General features: G+C 42.2%; 1 protein-coding gene across 1 annotated transcript in view; it reads left to right on the forward strand.

The window, feature by feature from the left end:
- Positions 1–748: 748 nt before the first annotated feature.
- LOC129095522 (VPS10 domain-containing receptor SorCS1) overlaps positions 749–15,919 on the forward strand; it is a 157,672-nt gene continuing 142,501 nt past the window's right edge. Inside the window, exon 1 of the mRNA XM_054603998.1 lies at positions 749–1,504. Coding sequence (XP_054459973.1) covers positions 749–1,504 — 756 coding nt within the window. The remainder of the gene's footprint in view (positions 1,505–15,919) is intronic.

Here is a 15,919-nt window from a genome sequence, read left to right on the forward strand (position 1 = left end):
AACCCATGGCATTTGTGTTCATAGTCTATATAAACATCGCGCTACAGAGAATTAATAATGTTTTATAGCACATCAGTGTGCAGCTGGCATGTGGACAGAGCTGTTTATTTGGTGTCTGTAAAAACACCAAACTGAAGGCTTGTTTTGTGTGTGTGTTTTTTTTTCTTGTAGAGTTTTGACAAAGAGGGCCCTAGCTTCCGAAATGGGCAATTTAAAAAAGAATCTGTAATATGTTGCAATTACTGAACGCCTAGTTCACACCTAAAAGGATAGAATCATCACAGGATCATCACAGGAAATGATGCAGTTTCATTTGCAAAATGAAGCGATTTACTCTCCCTGAAGGGACGAAAGTGATAAAATCTGCATCAGGAGAGAAAAAAAAGTAGCAGAAATAGCTTCTCGGAAAATGTGGCTGTGAGGAGAAATAAAAGAGCAGCAGAACAAAATGATATTACTGACTGCTTTAATTATAACCGACCATATGCTGGGAAATAACAAATATGGAGAAAGTCGGTCCAGCATTCTCCTCCATCTCTGTGTGGATCAGCTCCTCCCCCATGCGTGCAGGGCTTCATTTGATCAAATCCTTCAACTTGGACCACTTTTTTTTTTTTTACAACACTGCATTTGAGCAACGCCACAACTTGCGCAGCACTTCCTCCTTCACAGCCGAGCGGCAATTTACACCCGAAGAGGCAGAGAGGAGGTCTTCCTGCATCCTCAGCATCATTCTCTGCCAAAAGCGATGGAGAGGGAGCTCATATTTCGCCCAAAGTGGCACAGTAGGTTGAGTTTTTTGTTTTTGATGATGCTCTGCTTCTTTCAAGCCGCCAAAGCCAAAGCTGAGATAACTTGCAGGTCGTGCCAGCCTGGGAATAAGTGGCGTCCACAGGAATTACGGCTGAAATTCGACACAAGTGAGTCCACAACTGGATTAAAGAGAGAAGTTTTTGGACACGGAGACGGGGCAGTGAGATCCGGGGCTGCAAGTGCTGAAAGTCGGCGGCTCCTTTGCGCAGCAGGTTCCGCTGAATGCGCTCCAGAGATGCGCGCGGAACCAAGGCGTCAACGGAATACAGACAGCCGGCAGGCAGGAGGCGAGTCTGGCGAGAGCGACTTCTCCAAGATGAAAGTTTCCAATGTCAGAGCGAGGAGCGAGCAGGAGAGCAGCGCGGGGGCCACCCGCATCAGAACGCGCGCCAGAAGGAACAGCGTTGATGGTGATGGTGATGGTGATGGTGGTGATGATGGTGGTGATGGTGGTGATGATGGGGATAAAAGCACATCCGCCAGATCAGCCCAGAGTCAAGACCCGGGGGAGCAGGTGCGCTCGGCGGCTGGACGCAGAGTGGCCCGCTCTGAAACGCGCTGGAGCGGAGAGGAGCGCAGAGCCGCCGGTCCGAGGCAGGAGGAGCTCAAGCTCAACAGCTCCACCTTCGCCCTGACCGGGGATTCATCTCACAACCAGGCTATGGTGCACTGGTCCGGGCACAACAGCAGCGTAAGTGACTCATCACGTGCACTCCAAACAGAGGGTTCCCAAAGTGCGCTTATGTTGGCCGTCAGGTGGGCACGCGCCACCCCACGAGAGAGCAACCGCATCTCTGTCTGAGATGAGTGTGCTCGTACGTGTGCGTGTGCGTGTGAGGGAGAGCGTCCGAAAGAGACGCGCACTGCTCACCTGCTGCCATACATGTGGACATCTGTCCCTGAACACATCACGTGTTTTCAACACAGTTAATATCATTATGATTATGCCAGTGGTGTTCTTTTATCAATTGGACTGACATTATTTAAGCCACCATATCTTTGAATACACATTAGAATTAGACCAGAGTGACCTCCAGTAGAGGAGGAGGGAGGTTTATCTCGGGGCCTTCTTGGGTGTCTGAGCTGCAGCTGGTCATGTTGAGCACGGAGCATCTCTTACCAGAGGGCAGGATTTTAAAGCAGCGCTGTGGGTTGTGGGAGAGGTTAAGCAATTTCAGCCAGAGATCCGGAGCCACAGGCCTGGAGGACTTGCACCCTTTGGAGCTGCAGAGCGGCCTCTCTGCGTAGCCTCTCTGGGCTTGTTGACCTGAGATCCTTTCATGCAATAGCAGCGATGAGGCATTTACAGACACTCCAGACCATGTAGGATATTATCATTGATTGCGAATCACAATAAAAAGCCCCTGTGATGAGTGATTTAACACACCAATATATTTTTTAGAACATTTGTTTATGCCATGACTATATTCACACAGCACACATGAATATTCCGAGATGAAAAAGCTTTCCGGAATGAGGTCAGTTTTTCTGAGCTGTCGCACCTCGAATCAACCAATCAGGTTGAACAGGTTAAGTTGCAGCTTTATTTATGAGGATTATAAAATAAGAATTTGGAGAATCTGGAGTGTCAGATGTGTAAAGGCCCTACTTTGATCACGCTGAATTTCCATTGTTGAAATAATCAGGTAACTCCTCATTCCTGTATATTTAAAATCAGGCTCAAGTGAAAAATAGAGCCTGATTTTAAATATACAGGAGTCTCATATAAAAAAAAGAACTGACCTGGTGCTTTATGATTACCTTATTATGGATGTATTTTTTTGTTTGCTGACTAAAAAAGATGTGTGTCCAATCTGTGATGCAATACAAATATTTATTTATGAACAAAATGAAAGTGATTCCAGTATGTTTTAGTGCCATTAACGAGTGTAAGCATATTTTAGATGATCATTGGGATACTCTTGTAAATCCCTTTTATTTAGGACAGGAAAATGATGATTTCATATCGTAACTCCTCCAGACTCTAGAGCAGGCAGTTGTTCAACGTAGCGCACATATCTAAATCAGACTACCAACAGCTGCAGCGCTCATTTGGTTCCAGCCTGTGTATGTTACATTTTGTAGCTTGTACAAAATCATGTACATGCCAAATGAAACACACTAAGTGCCCTTTTTTTTCTGTCAATCCAACGTTCTAAAATCCAAAGATAAAGCCAGTTCACGGCTTCTGGTTTTTATTATTAGTCTAAATACAACCACCGAATGGGAGAAAAGGCGTAGTGTTGGCAGTTATGTCATGACATAATCCCCATTTATGTGAACCTCAATTTAGCAGAAATCTCAGCGAGAGTCCCTGACGAGCCTGTCTCCTCCGAGCATTAATGTGCAGTGTGTTTTCTGCTACATTGTAGCTGACAGTGCTGTTGAACGTGTCATTGTGGTGCAACGCATTTTATCACTTGTTTGACCAGTTGCCTTTTATGCAGCATTTTATGCATTCTTCCAAAAATACTGGATACAGGAGAACAAAAAGTGACAAGAAGCTGTTTTCTTCCATCCGAGCATCAATCAGAATCTACAAAACACACACTTTATGTTGTACCCCCAAGAGATAATCAAGCCTCACTGCAATTTAGAGTATTTCAACTTTAATTAACATGTGAAGAAGAAAGTCTTTGGCAGAAAAGCACTAGAGCACATTTCAAATGTATTCATTTGCTGCGAGCGCTAATATCTCGACACGCCCGCTTCCTTCTTCTTCTTCTTCTTCTTCTTCTTCTTCTTCTTCTTCTTCTTCTTCTTCTTCAGCATGAACTGAGATAATGAAACGGGTAAAACATATTTTTGGCCCCCAAAATATGCCGTCCTGACAAACATTTGTCCTCAAACTGCTTTCAATGAGTCAATGTCCTGTGGGCTCCACGTTCCACCCAAACCACTTAGCCTTTTTCTGTAACAAAGCCAATTACCGTCCAACGCGTAACACCAGCTCCAATGCCCTCCACTTTGCTTCTGACTGAAATTCCGTCCTGTGCCTCAGGTGTTTTCTGTGGGCTTCACAAACTTCAGTGACCCTACAGTGGAGGCGAGGGCGATAAAAAAAAGAAAAAAATCTTTTAAAGTTATGAAACATATTTCCCATGCTTATTGGTTTGCTTCTCTGCTTCTGCCAACTTGTGTTTACCCTTCAAAATAGAACAGTCATTACTATTGAGCAGCCCTGTTTGAGTTAGTGATACGTGTGTAACTATGAAACAATTTGCCCCTATTCTTTCAGTTGACGCAAACAACTTACTCGAGGCATGCAAGAATACAGGATCTCGCATTAAATATGTAGAGTTGCTGCTATAAGCAGGAACAGACGTCCTCGGTCTTTACAATCTGAGCTGCTGTATAAATAAACAGATGAGTCAACAACATAACACGGAGCTCAGATAAGGGCTTGGCTGCTTTTAATATTTAACCTTTAAGGCATTTACAAAGCGTGTCTTTTTAACCATCCCACATTACTGGCAGCCTGTATGCCAGACTGGATTGGTTATAATTAGGACTCTAGAAACATTGGCCACAGGAGTCAGAGTTCAGCAAATACAGGGAAACGAGAATGAGTAAAAAGTGGTACACACAGGTCTACAGGTCTGTCCCGAATCTATACTGATGGTAATATTTCATAATTTTACAGTGTATATAAGAAGTGGATGTAGTCACTGTGGCGTCACCCGTTGGTCTCTGGACGGCCGTTTCGAAGCCTCGAGTTCAGCCTTTTGGCCGTCGTCGTGTTGAAATCAGTTACCTTCAGCTCTCAAGGTTCAAACGTGTCTTTGTTGAAAAGTTTACATCAACGATCTGCGATCTAAGACCCCTCCACTTTACCCAGCAGGTGGCAATCAACACACGGGAATGTGGCTTGGGTCTTGAAAACCTGGTGCATTTTTTCAAATACAAACTAAACACCGCACTGCTACGTTCACAGCTGAAACCTGACTGATGATTTCTACTTATCCGCTCTCTCTTCCTCGACCCATATGTTACAAACACAACCTTCACCCTAACTCTATCCTTAAACAGGCCCTATTATGCTATTTTCCGGGTGCATATTTTTATCTCAAGTTCCAGTTACAACATGTTTACATGCGTTAATGCTCATAATCCTCCTTGTTTTTCTCATCCTGGCTGTCCTGCAGCACCTCTTCTCACCCTCTCTCTGAAACGCTCCGTTGTAGCGCTGGCTCCTCCCTCCAGAAAGCAAAGTCTGCTCTGATTGGTCAGCTAGCCCGCTCTGTTGTCATTGGTCAATGTTTCACATTTCAAAAAACTCTTCCTCCAGAGCTTCAGCTCCGCCTCTCTCTTTTCTTGTTTGAGGGCAAAACTAGCCGGAAGGAGTTTTACGTCACTGCTGTAACATTGTGACCTCATAAAGTTACGGAAGTGAAGGAGAGAATTCAATGGATCCGTTTGAGGAGCTCAGGAGCTTCTGAGGGGGAGGGTAACTCCTTTTAGGGGGGGACTTCAGGTTTTACACTCTACGGACCTTTGACATGTAAAAAAGATATATATAACACACTAAAGGAGAGGGAAAAAGTGGAAAAGCATAATAGGGCCACTTTAAAGGAGTAACAATTTTGTTTAAAAAAACACATCAAAATACATCCAAATTCCAGATGCTCAGGCACAGTGGTCTTGAAATACACTGGCGAAAACCCGTAATATAGTTTAAATGACAATTAAAATGTAAAATGGTAATAATAAACGTTTTGATCTCAGCTCAAGGTTTATCCTGACACCGGGAACTGTTACATCCTCAGCCCCTCGCTTAACCCTCTCCTAAACTTATTAGCCGGGTCTCTTAACAATTACGTAAAAGTCATATTTTCTCCCGGATAACATTTTGTTTGTTTTACAAATCACAAATACGTTTCTAATAGTCTGCTGAAGTCTGTGGAGGGAGGTGCTGGTGTGGTGCAGTGTAGTTGAATGGGAACGTAGTTTGGTTGGAGTTGAACTGACTCATTCCTCTGGCTACACTTGTTTTATCAAAATGACTTTGTACTTTGGATAGAATTTATTTTTTCGGTGTATCCCCTTTCTCTCAACCATTCTTTTGTGTCTCTGCTCTTCAGCTACTGATATCCATACAACGACTTTTGACAGCCTGAGTGAACTGGGATGAATGGTTTGCCTTCAGCTGTGTAGGTGGACAGCACTGTCGTTGTCACAAGGAGAGATTTAAAGAATGAGTTCTTCTGCAGTTGAGATCATTCAAAAGTCATACATCTAATTCAAAACCAGAACTATTTAATCACAAATTTAGTAATTAAAAAAAATCTCAGTTTCTCTCTTTAACACAATCAGCATTTATTTACGATTACAAGTAAGTCATATTCCCAAACTACAGGCTTAGTCTTCAAAAGCCAACAGTGCACTCGGAAAGTAACCAACCCAGCTACTTTCTTTGTGTTCTTTTAATCCATGTTATTAAAGTTAGTTATAATATTTAATATATTACATATATATTCTCTTTTTAAGATGGCCAGTGATTTTATAAATATTCACAGTGGTATTATTATTATAATATACTGAAACCGTTTGCTTGTTTACAACCTGAATGATGATGTCACTGTTCATTTCTCACCCCAATGTACCTATTTCTAGATCTCAGCAATTATTTTACTACCATAATTGATATAACAGTAAATACATAAGTAAATAAATGGTGTGCTTTATCATGCAGCTGCTAGAGAACTAAATACAGATTTTTAGTTATGCTAGCAGTGGGGCTCAAGGGAGGGCATGTACTACAATGGTATGAAAAATAGGAATGTATAATTATCACAATTGAGTTTTAAGCCACGAGTTGTTTGGTACAACATTTCAATGTATTCTTATGATAAGTTTGAGTAGTATGAGGAAATGTAAACGGTTTAATACCGCGGTACATAGCGTGTTGTCCATGTAGTCATGGAAACTCAGTGATTTCATTTGTAAAGACTGGACTGGTCCAGAAAATAAAGGCACATCTGGGCCTCCTTTCAGTAAAAACCACCAAAACATTTGAACACTACTATTTCCAGAATGATACACAGCAACTGTTACCAACCAACTCACATCAACAATTATGGAAAAGGTGAGAGAGAGAAATACAACGGATCAAACACATGTTTCTTGATGGAGTATTGGCACAGCAGCATTGCGATTCTGAGAAAAAGGTTACAGGCAAAGAGCAGTCTCACCATGGGGCCTGTGGCATATTGCTCGAATGGAGGTACAACATGCACAGGGACAGTATTATTTGCATTATAAAATGTCAGACATTTACTACTTTGCTCTGTCACTCAGATGGATTCCGGCTGACATATTGTCTATCAGTCCAAGAAGATTACTCTTGAGCTTTGTTGCTTCCAGACATGTAGGACGTGTCCTGCTGGAACAGAAGCAGGTTCATTATAAAGCTAAACCCTAAAGAGAGAACAGTAGTGTCTCCATATATCTGAAGATTGTGTCACTAATTTATGAAGAGTCGATCACATGGAGCTCTTTGATGTGTTGTGAGAAACTCACTGGTCTCAGTTGACAGTCTCACACCACCTCTGTAGCTGTTGAGGGAATCTATTTCTGGTGGTGTTTGCATTCTGATAGCCATGGTAACGCCCAATTTACCGCCAAGCCCAAGATTTGTTTCACCAAAGTCACATCTTTGCTGTGCAGTGGTTTTCTCTCTACACCATCAAGCCTTCAACGCCACATGGAATTGTAGGACAAGCCTCATATCGAGCACATTTACAACCTGCTCATCCGATTGGCAGTAATAAAACATGCCATTTGCAACAGACATGCTAAATTGAGGAGATCTCAGCAGCAGGGAAAGTGGTTCCGTTTGAAGACAGTACAACTCAGCCTCTGAAATATACAGTGCAGTACTATCTGATAGTTGGTTGAGTTTTTAACACATTTGTCTTGTTAAAAAAAAGATTAGCTAATTGACAGTTGTGTTAAAATGTAAAGATAGCATGTATTTGCTATTCAACTTCTGGTACCTACAGACTTTCTGTGGAAAGTCTGATTCACATGAGAATCTTGTGAAGTAATGTGCTTCCTTGATGATGACTATGATTATAAATATTCTAGTATTTTTACTATATTATTAATAAATATTATAAGTATAATGAAGGAAGTCTTTGGTATGGAACACAAAAGTTCAAACAAGAAGAAAGGTCCACGGCGCTCCTCTGGTAAAAAGTGATACAGCTTTTAATCAGATGGTTCTTTCATGGTGAAATTGTAAAAAACATAGACAAAGCTTGTTCATGTTAATAAAGCTGGGTTACAACCCACACGTAGCGGCACAAAACAGCTTTCATCCCATTAAAGGCTTTTTAACTTGTTTCCCAGAAGAGTGCCTTGATCCTTTTTAATCCGATGTAAGAGATGAGAAGTGGTTTACAGATCATTAACCTGCACATTCCTCTGGCCTACTGTTTCTGTTTGTGGTTGAGAGGACAGACTAAAATTTAGCTCTATAACTTTCGGATTTAAAAACAAACAAACAGCAATAAAAGATAATAATGGTGTTTGTGCCCTGCGATGGTCGGGCGACCTCCAGGGTTCGCCCAATGTCAGCAGGGATCGGCTCCACCCCCCCGCGACCCTTAAAGGAAAAGCGGTTACGGATAATGGATGGATGGATGGATGGATGGATGGATGGATGGATGGATGGATGGATGGATGGATGGATGGATAGTATTTGTACCGCAAACACTCAGTAGGTTTTGTTTTTTAGTTATACTAAATATGCTAAAATTTAAAACCTATTTTATTTTTTATATATATCTTTTTTAATCCTTGCTTTCTACACCCAATTCTTGTCTGAACACTTTCTTGTTGCAACAGGCCCTTACTGTGGACACAACACATTTTGGATGTAGGTGATTGGATGTTATTTTTACATGTGATTATCTGCTTTATCTTCTATCTTATTTAATAGGTACAAATTGGAAAATCTGAATCTTATCTACTCTAGCTATTTAATATAGATGATAGGTTTACATTATCAAATACGCTTGAGATGTCATTGTGACCATGTGAGTCTTATCCTTCTGTTGTTATCATCTATAAGTGGACTTGACACATGTGATATATTTATAAAAGTCCTTCATTTGCCAGTTCTCCATGTTTCTTTCTGCCTCTGCTCTCCTCTCTCTCCCTCCACTTGGCTCACATTCACCTTGTGTAACCCGGCAATTACAATGTAAGCTTCCAATTCCGGTTGTGAACTTCCTATTGCACCTCCAGCAGAGTCTGATCTGTGTGCTTTCAGACCTGCAACTTAACACATCCTGCTGAGAGAAGAAAATTTGAAAAAATGAAAAGACACATTGAAACAACAAACATAACCAAAGCCACTGTGTGGGCTAGGCGATCCTTCGGGTATGTGCCTGGGAGTGATCAGGCGTGCGGACGCTGTCACACTCCAATGAGCAGCATTTACTCGCCATCGGGCTGCATATGCCCATAAACAAAGTAGGCTCCCAGTCCTGCTTGCTTTCTAGAAGTGAAAACCCCATGTGAACGCTGACAAATAAGTCATTATTTCCTTTAGTCTAAAGTTCTATGCTGTAAACGTCTCTGGAGTAGTCCGAGGCTCCTGACTAAATATACACTTTGTGGGTAATATGTCGGGGCAGCCTGTGAGGCCTCAGGTAAGGACACTTTATTCCAGTAAGTGCCCTTAGCTGCTCCTGAGAGTATCGTTCCTACTGCTCCCTCCTTTCCGCTTCTCCTTCTGAAGTTCTTTCTCAATCATGTAATGACAATAATCCCTCTTTTGAACTTTCACGGCCCACTCAATTTGTGGCCCCTTCAATTTACAGCAAGTGGGGAGAATTTGTCTTTTTTCACTCACAGCGTGGTTGGTAGAGACCTGGCGGAGGAGACTGGTGGTTTATAGGAACCCTTGTGCTGTGGTTAACTCTTTAACTGCACATTGTGGGGATTATGGGGATAGTAGCACGCAGTTGGCTTTGGACCTGATTGAACACCCAAAAAGAGATGGATAGGTGTGTGAACAAGGCCCGTTTATCAGATTAATGTTTTGTAATGTTACAAAAATTGTCGGATGCACCCTTTCAATTTTTCTGAGAGGTGTGTGTTTGTGTGTGTGTGCAAACTTTATGTCCTCTTCTCTCACCTACACATGTTGGGTGTGTGTGAGTTAATGGCCGATCAGCTAAAAAACATCGGTGCATCTCTTTACAGCCTGGTGGCACAGATTGTGTTGAAGTTACGTCCCACCAACACTGAAACAATTATAGTTTAGGGAACTAAAGAACTCACTTAGGTTTAGGGAAAAGTGAGTACATAAGTACGTTAGTTACGTTATGTGATTTTCTTTAGATAAGTAAATGTTGACTTGTTAGTTTCACATGGGACACAAACACCAGTCTCCTGGGTGAAGGTCTTGTGTTTGACTATTCCATCCATCCACATGCACAAGCTCTTTGTTTGAAGCTTACTAACAGCTTAAGCCAGGCTCAATAAACACACCTTGTGGTAGTACTACTACCTCTGGCTTTATCTCCAGCTTGGATTTTCCACCTTGCTGCAGTGTATGAAGTTCAATCATTTTCAAAGTTTGACCTACTTAGTTGATGACCTTTCCATGCACATCTAATGAGAAGACAGTTACCTTTGACATATCCTGAAAGAAAGTTGTGATGGATTAGGAGCTAGTTCTCTTTGTCCAGAGTTTCCAAAAGTGTACAACGCCCTCTTAAAGAAATACCGCCATTTTAGGAAGAAGATTATAGCTTGGCAGAATGCTAGTAGTCAGACATCTCTTTGATGGGCACCAAGAACGTAATTATACTTTTTCCTGGTGACTTCATTCATTCATTTCTTATCTGTAACCACTTATCCTGTTAAGTGGTCGTGGGGGGGCTGGAGCCGATTCCAGCTGTCATTGGGCGAAGGCCACATCTACGGACAATTTAGAGTCTTCAATTAACCTAAGCTGCATGTCTTTGGACTGTGGCAGGAAGCCGGAGAACCCAGAGAGAACCCACACTGACAAGGGGAGAACATGCAGACTCCACACAGAAGGTCTGTTGAAACCCGGGCCCCTCTTGCTGGGAGGCGACAGTGCTAGCCACCACACCACCGTGCAGCCCCTGGGGACCACTGTTGGGTCTATTTCCGCTGTTGCTGGTGTAGGTGGCCAAATGTGCTCAGTAGGACCCAGAGCTGATCTGCCAGGCCGGACACATGTGGTACCTACTGGCCCAGAACAGGCGTTCAGCAGTTTGATTTTATGCAAACCGACTGATATGGCAAATGTCATTATGACACATTCTGGCAAATGAAAAAGCCTATGTCAGCAATCTGTGCCGATGGCGTCACGGTGCTAAATCTAGTTTGTATTTTATTAGTTATAAACAATATGACAATCTGATTAACACATTGTTATGTTTTTTTTATCAATTTATTGACTAATGGAGTCAATTTGCTGACTGGAAGTGAACAAATACCTGCCGAGCCGAGGCCGACACCATGACGTTGTTAAAATTCAAAGTTCCTCGAAAGTTCCTGTGTATTTAGGTTGAAGACCTGACGGGGTTTCACCAGCCAGTGTTTTGCAAGCCTGCAATGCCCTGTAGCGTTAGCGAGTGTGCAGTGGAGAAAGAGCGAGAGAGCGCCTGTGTGTGGGACACCTACTGGTAAAATTTGGTACACGATCCAGTCCAGTGTTTGGCTTATTATGGAACCAGTTTGACATGTTTCACAGCGGCACCTTCTCTACTGGGGACATAAACGTCTGAGACAAGAGCCGGGCTGGCTGCTTCCCCTGCTTCCAGTCTTTATGCTATGCCAAGCTAATCGCCTTCTGACTCCAGCTCCAAACGTAATGCACAAACATGAGAGTGCTATCGATCTTTTCATATAACTCTTGGCAAGACATCAAAGAATCATATTTCTTAAAATGTCAAACTATCTCCTTAACAATCAGTCACTGACAGCTCTTTGCAGGGAGGACATTAATGAAACAATAGCCGAGAGTTTCACTCTGGTCTCCTGACAAGTTACTCACCAAATTATAGAACCGAAGCTGATATAGTGTGCTGCAAGCAAAGTCTGTCAATTTAACAGACGTTGTCAGCGCCATACAATATGAGAGGCCTGTTGTCTTTTTGCTAATCGGAGCCAGGGGAAAGGAAACATTTGACATACGATTTGTTAGCTTTGGATCTGAAATAATCTGAGGCTGCTAATTTCGGATTAAAAAAGGACCCAGATGTCAGAACCAAAACTTAAGCCTTGACATGTTTCCTGCATATGACAGGGTTAGTATATCTGTACGTTATACTGCAGTGCCATTATCTCTTTAGAACTATCAGTGCTCTGTATTTTCTGCTACAGCTGGTGACATCACTACAGCTGCCCCGCTGCCCTGCGATGGGATTGACACTTTGGTGTGAATAATGGTGATGGAGGTGACTGGTTTGTGGGAGGGAGGAGCGCTGCACACTATTAGCAGAGTATTGAAGCGCAGCTAGAGGCTGAGCTGCCAGGTGGAGCACACTCACAGATCAGATTTTGTCTGGACTCTTGTGACAGTTATGGGAGCAAATGTAATTTATACACTACACACAGAGTATTAAGTATGAGCAAGGAGTTAAATTGAATTTAGAATATCTATAAAAAGTCAAAATAGCTGGATGCAGTATATGGAGATGTAGCTGATTCCCCCTGACTGCAGATTTTAGGTCTGAGGCACAAGGATTCAATTGCTGGCCATGGTGTTTATATATTATCTGCTTCCTTTGAAACCTCTTACCAAATGGAGCAATTCAGATGGACAAGGATGATTCAGGCAGCTATTGCAAGGCAGTCAGAGGTCTCCTTTCAGGAGGTAGAGAGACCCATCTCGCCCGCTGATCAGGTGCAGAATTGCATGGGACATTTCCATGGCACAAATTGAATCCCTGGCAATCTGTAAACCACAGGAACGTGCCCGCGAGTGAAGATGAAAAAAGGTGTTTTTTCAAGTAGCGGCCCGCGGTGATTGAGAGAAGCAGATGAGATGGCCGGGCAACTTAATTGCCAAGTCTGATACAACATGGAGGCACAGCGTGGTAAGAATAGGCTTGACAGACCCTGAATAGCACAAAGAAGAACAGGAGTTGGATGAATGTCTGCTCCTCAACACGGCGCTTGTTGTTTTAGTCGAGCCGCTGTCTTTCGCTGATCCGTTTGCTCATGTATCAAGATAAGACTCAAGAACAGGACTCGTGTTGCCCACTCATGCTCTTGAAATTGACATCTACTGTTCCAAATACTTAATGTTCAAAAGTAAAAGCAACTGAGCCTTTTTTTTCTCTGCCTTTACAACAGCCCACACATTTCCTGGCTCTGACCCAACATAGCACTATACAAATCTTTTAATGAGCCCGTATCACATTACCATTCATTATGATCAATGCGTTTTCCCAACGCCTGTGCACACATGCTGCTGCTTGAAGAAGTACAATACAAACAATGCTATTTAGAACTTGAGCTGGAATTCATTATTTTTGAATTTTTCTCTTATCTTGCTTGGTAGTGAAGTTCACACAATGATTCTTCTCTCTGTTAGCTGCCAAGGTTCTAAAGGGCTCGTGTAGGGCTTCCATCGTGGGTGTGGGAGTATTTATGTCTGTGTGTGTGTGTGCGTGCTCCAGCCTCTGCTGCGGAAACACTGAGTAAATTACCAACTGTGAGCAGACACACACTAAACACCAACGCCTCGTGTTTTGAATATTCATAATTTGATGTCAATTAACACCATTAGAAAAGTTACCAATAATTGTCTGCTACAAAGTCTTTGTGGTTGCTTCTAATTAAGATCTATGAAACATGACTGTAAATTCATCAAACATGTGGCATTTAAAATGCTTATTTGAGTGTGTGACTAATAGCCTGTAAAGTGGAAGTGCATGATGCAACATTAGTGCTGCAAATCAACACAATGGATTTTAATTGGTAATGCAAAAGCCAGAGTGCAGAGTACAAACCAAAATAGACACTGATGGTGTAATCACCTCCAAAGAGGATATATTCTCACATCAGTCTGACGGAAAAACTACTCCACCACTTTTCATGAAACTTGGATGGAGGGTGTATCATGGGCCAAGGAAGAGCCCATTATACTTTGGAGTGGATCAGAATCACAGTTCAGATAAATGCATTAATGTTCACTTTAATTAAAGGTGCTACATACCACATAGTGAACATAAATTCAAATGTTCTCACTGATTGAATGGGCATTATCAGCAGTTATCAGACTCATAGATACGGGCTAGAACGGGCCTGCAACTCCTACTAGCAGGTTCAGAAGGTCGTTATCATCTCTTAACGTGGTCGATCGCCAATACAAATACAAGAATGCAGAATGTGACCTCTAGTGGTCGTAGTTATAGCGAGGGGAGCAGAGAGGAGGTCGAGCTGGAACCAGACTTATGTTACCAATTATTTTTTATTTTACCTTTGGTTACATGACTTATGCACTTATTTGAACCCAAACCATGATCTTTTCCTAAATCTCACGAAATAGTTTTGTTGCTTGATCACACAATGTATTTGTTTTAACGTTAAGTTTCACTTTCACAATATGGTAGGTGCAGTTTGGCCCCAATTAGAGTAGTGATAACAACAGAGTAGTCACAGTAGTCAAAATGGACTACCTGCACACTGCTCTCACCTCTGACGACACAAGCAAACATGGAGGTGGCTGAGCCAAAATGTCGTGCTAGCCATGCTAAAAGCACCAACAATGCTAACAGTGCAAACAACGGTTCTGATTTGGTGTGAATGCATTCTAACATGCTTGGATTACAACACACAGAGGGAGAGAGACTTCATTCTCTGCTCAGGTAGACATAGCACCACTATAACTTTACATTGATAATAGTTGTTTGATGCTATATTAATACACAGAATGTAGTATAGAGGCTTTAAAGATTGAGAGATTGGTAATTTGGTGCTGGACGGAAAGATGGATACAAGCAAATGTAACACTTATCATTTTTGAGAGTGCTGTTGATTCACACTTTTCCCACAATGCAATGTTCAAAAGAAATTGAGGCTTGGTTTAAAGCAAAAAAATCTTGGGAAAAACTATTATTATGTTATTAAATCTTAGGGCATCATTTTGTGTGTCGTTTCATTGTCACTTTCTAAAATAGCACTTACTGCTAAAACATTATATTATGCTGATTAGTATGTAGTACACATGGTATAGAATTAGTATGTAGTGTGGATTCGGGGGTCACAGCTGGTGTCCATACTAAATACTCTTTCTAAGAAGGCATCTGTATTATTAAATTTGATGATTCATGAAAACACATCTAACAATAAAAAGAGAGTCAGCTGAGAGTCAGAAGTATCTAATTACAGATGATTACACTTTCTTTCTCCACAGCTCATTTTAGTCAGTGGTCTCTTGTGGTATGTGATGGTAAAGATGATGCTGCATCTACAAAGAATAATGCTCTGGGAGCTGTCCTGACGTTTTAGGACCGATGGCAGCTGTAAAGCCCTTTGTGAAGTAGAACTCTGTGGAATCAAAATGACACAGCCGCCAAAGTATTTTTTTTAACAAATGAGACAGCCATAATATGTTTGGTACAAAAGATGTGGACAAACTGTCCTACGTTCTTGCTGACTTTTGGCACCGGCTCTGCACGGACAGTCTTCAGCTTTTTTTCTGTCATTGGCAATGTCCTGCAAGAGGTGTCCATGGGTTTTAACCACGAATACTTCTTGAGAAAAAAAGAAATCACTTCCTGCTTCTTGGTAGACCCCATCTGTTTATAGAGTCATCCTTGAAAAGACTCGCCGGGGACGGATGAAGACATCTGGAGATACAGTACCTGCCACATCTGCTAACGTCTAAACACATTTACCTCAACCCTGTCATTACCATTTGAATTACCATGTTTCCCTCCGATGAGGCTTTGATCGGCCCAGCTCCCTGTGTCACAGCTCTTGAAGCCAGCATCCAGTCTTCAGAGCCCATTAGATGGCAGCAACGTTAGGCTGTCGACACTGCAGCTACAGCGGCAGCGCTGGATCCCATTCAGAAAATATCCCTCTTCTATTACCAGCTAGTGGATTT

This window comes from Anoplopoma fimbria, chromosome 9 (genome assembly GCF_027596085.1).
Source record: "Anoplopoma fimbria isolate UVic2021 breed Golden Eagle Sablefish chromosome 9, Afim_UVic_2022, whole genome shotgun sequence".
NCBI lineage: Eukaryota > Metazoa > Chordata > Actinopteri > Perciformes > Anoplopomatidae > Anoplopoma > Anoplopoma fimbria.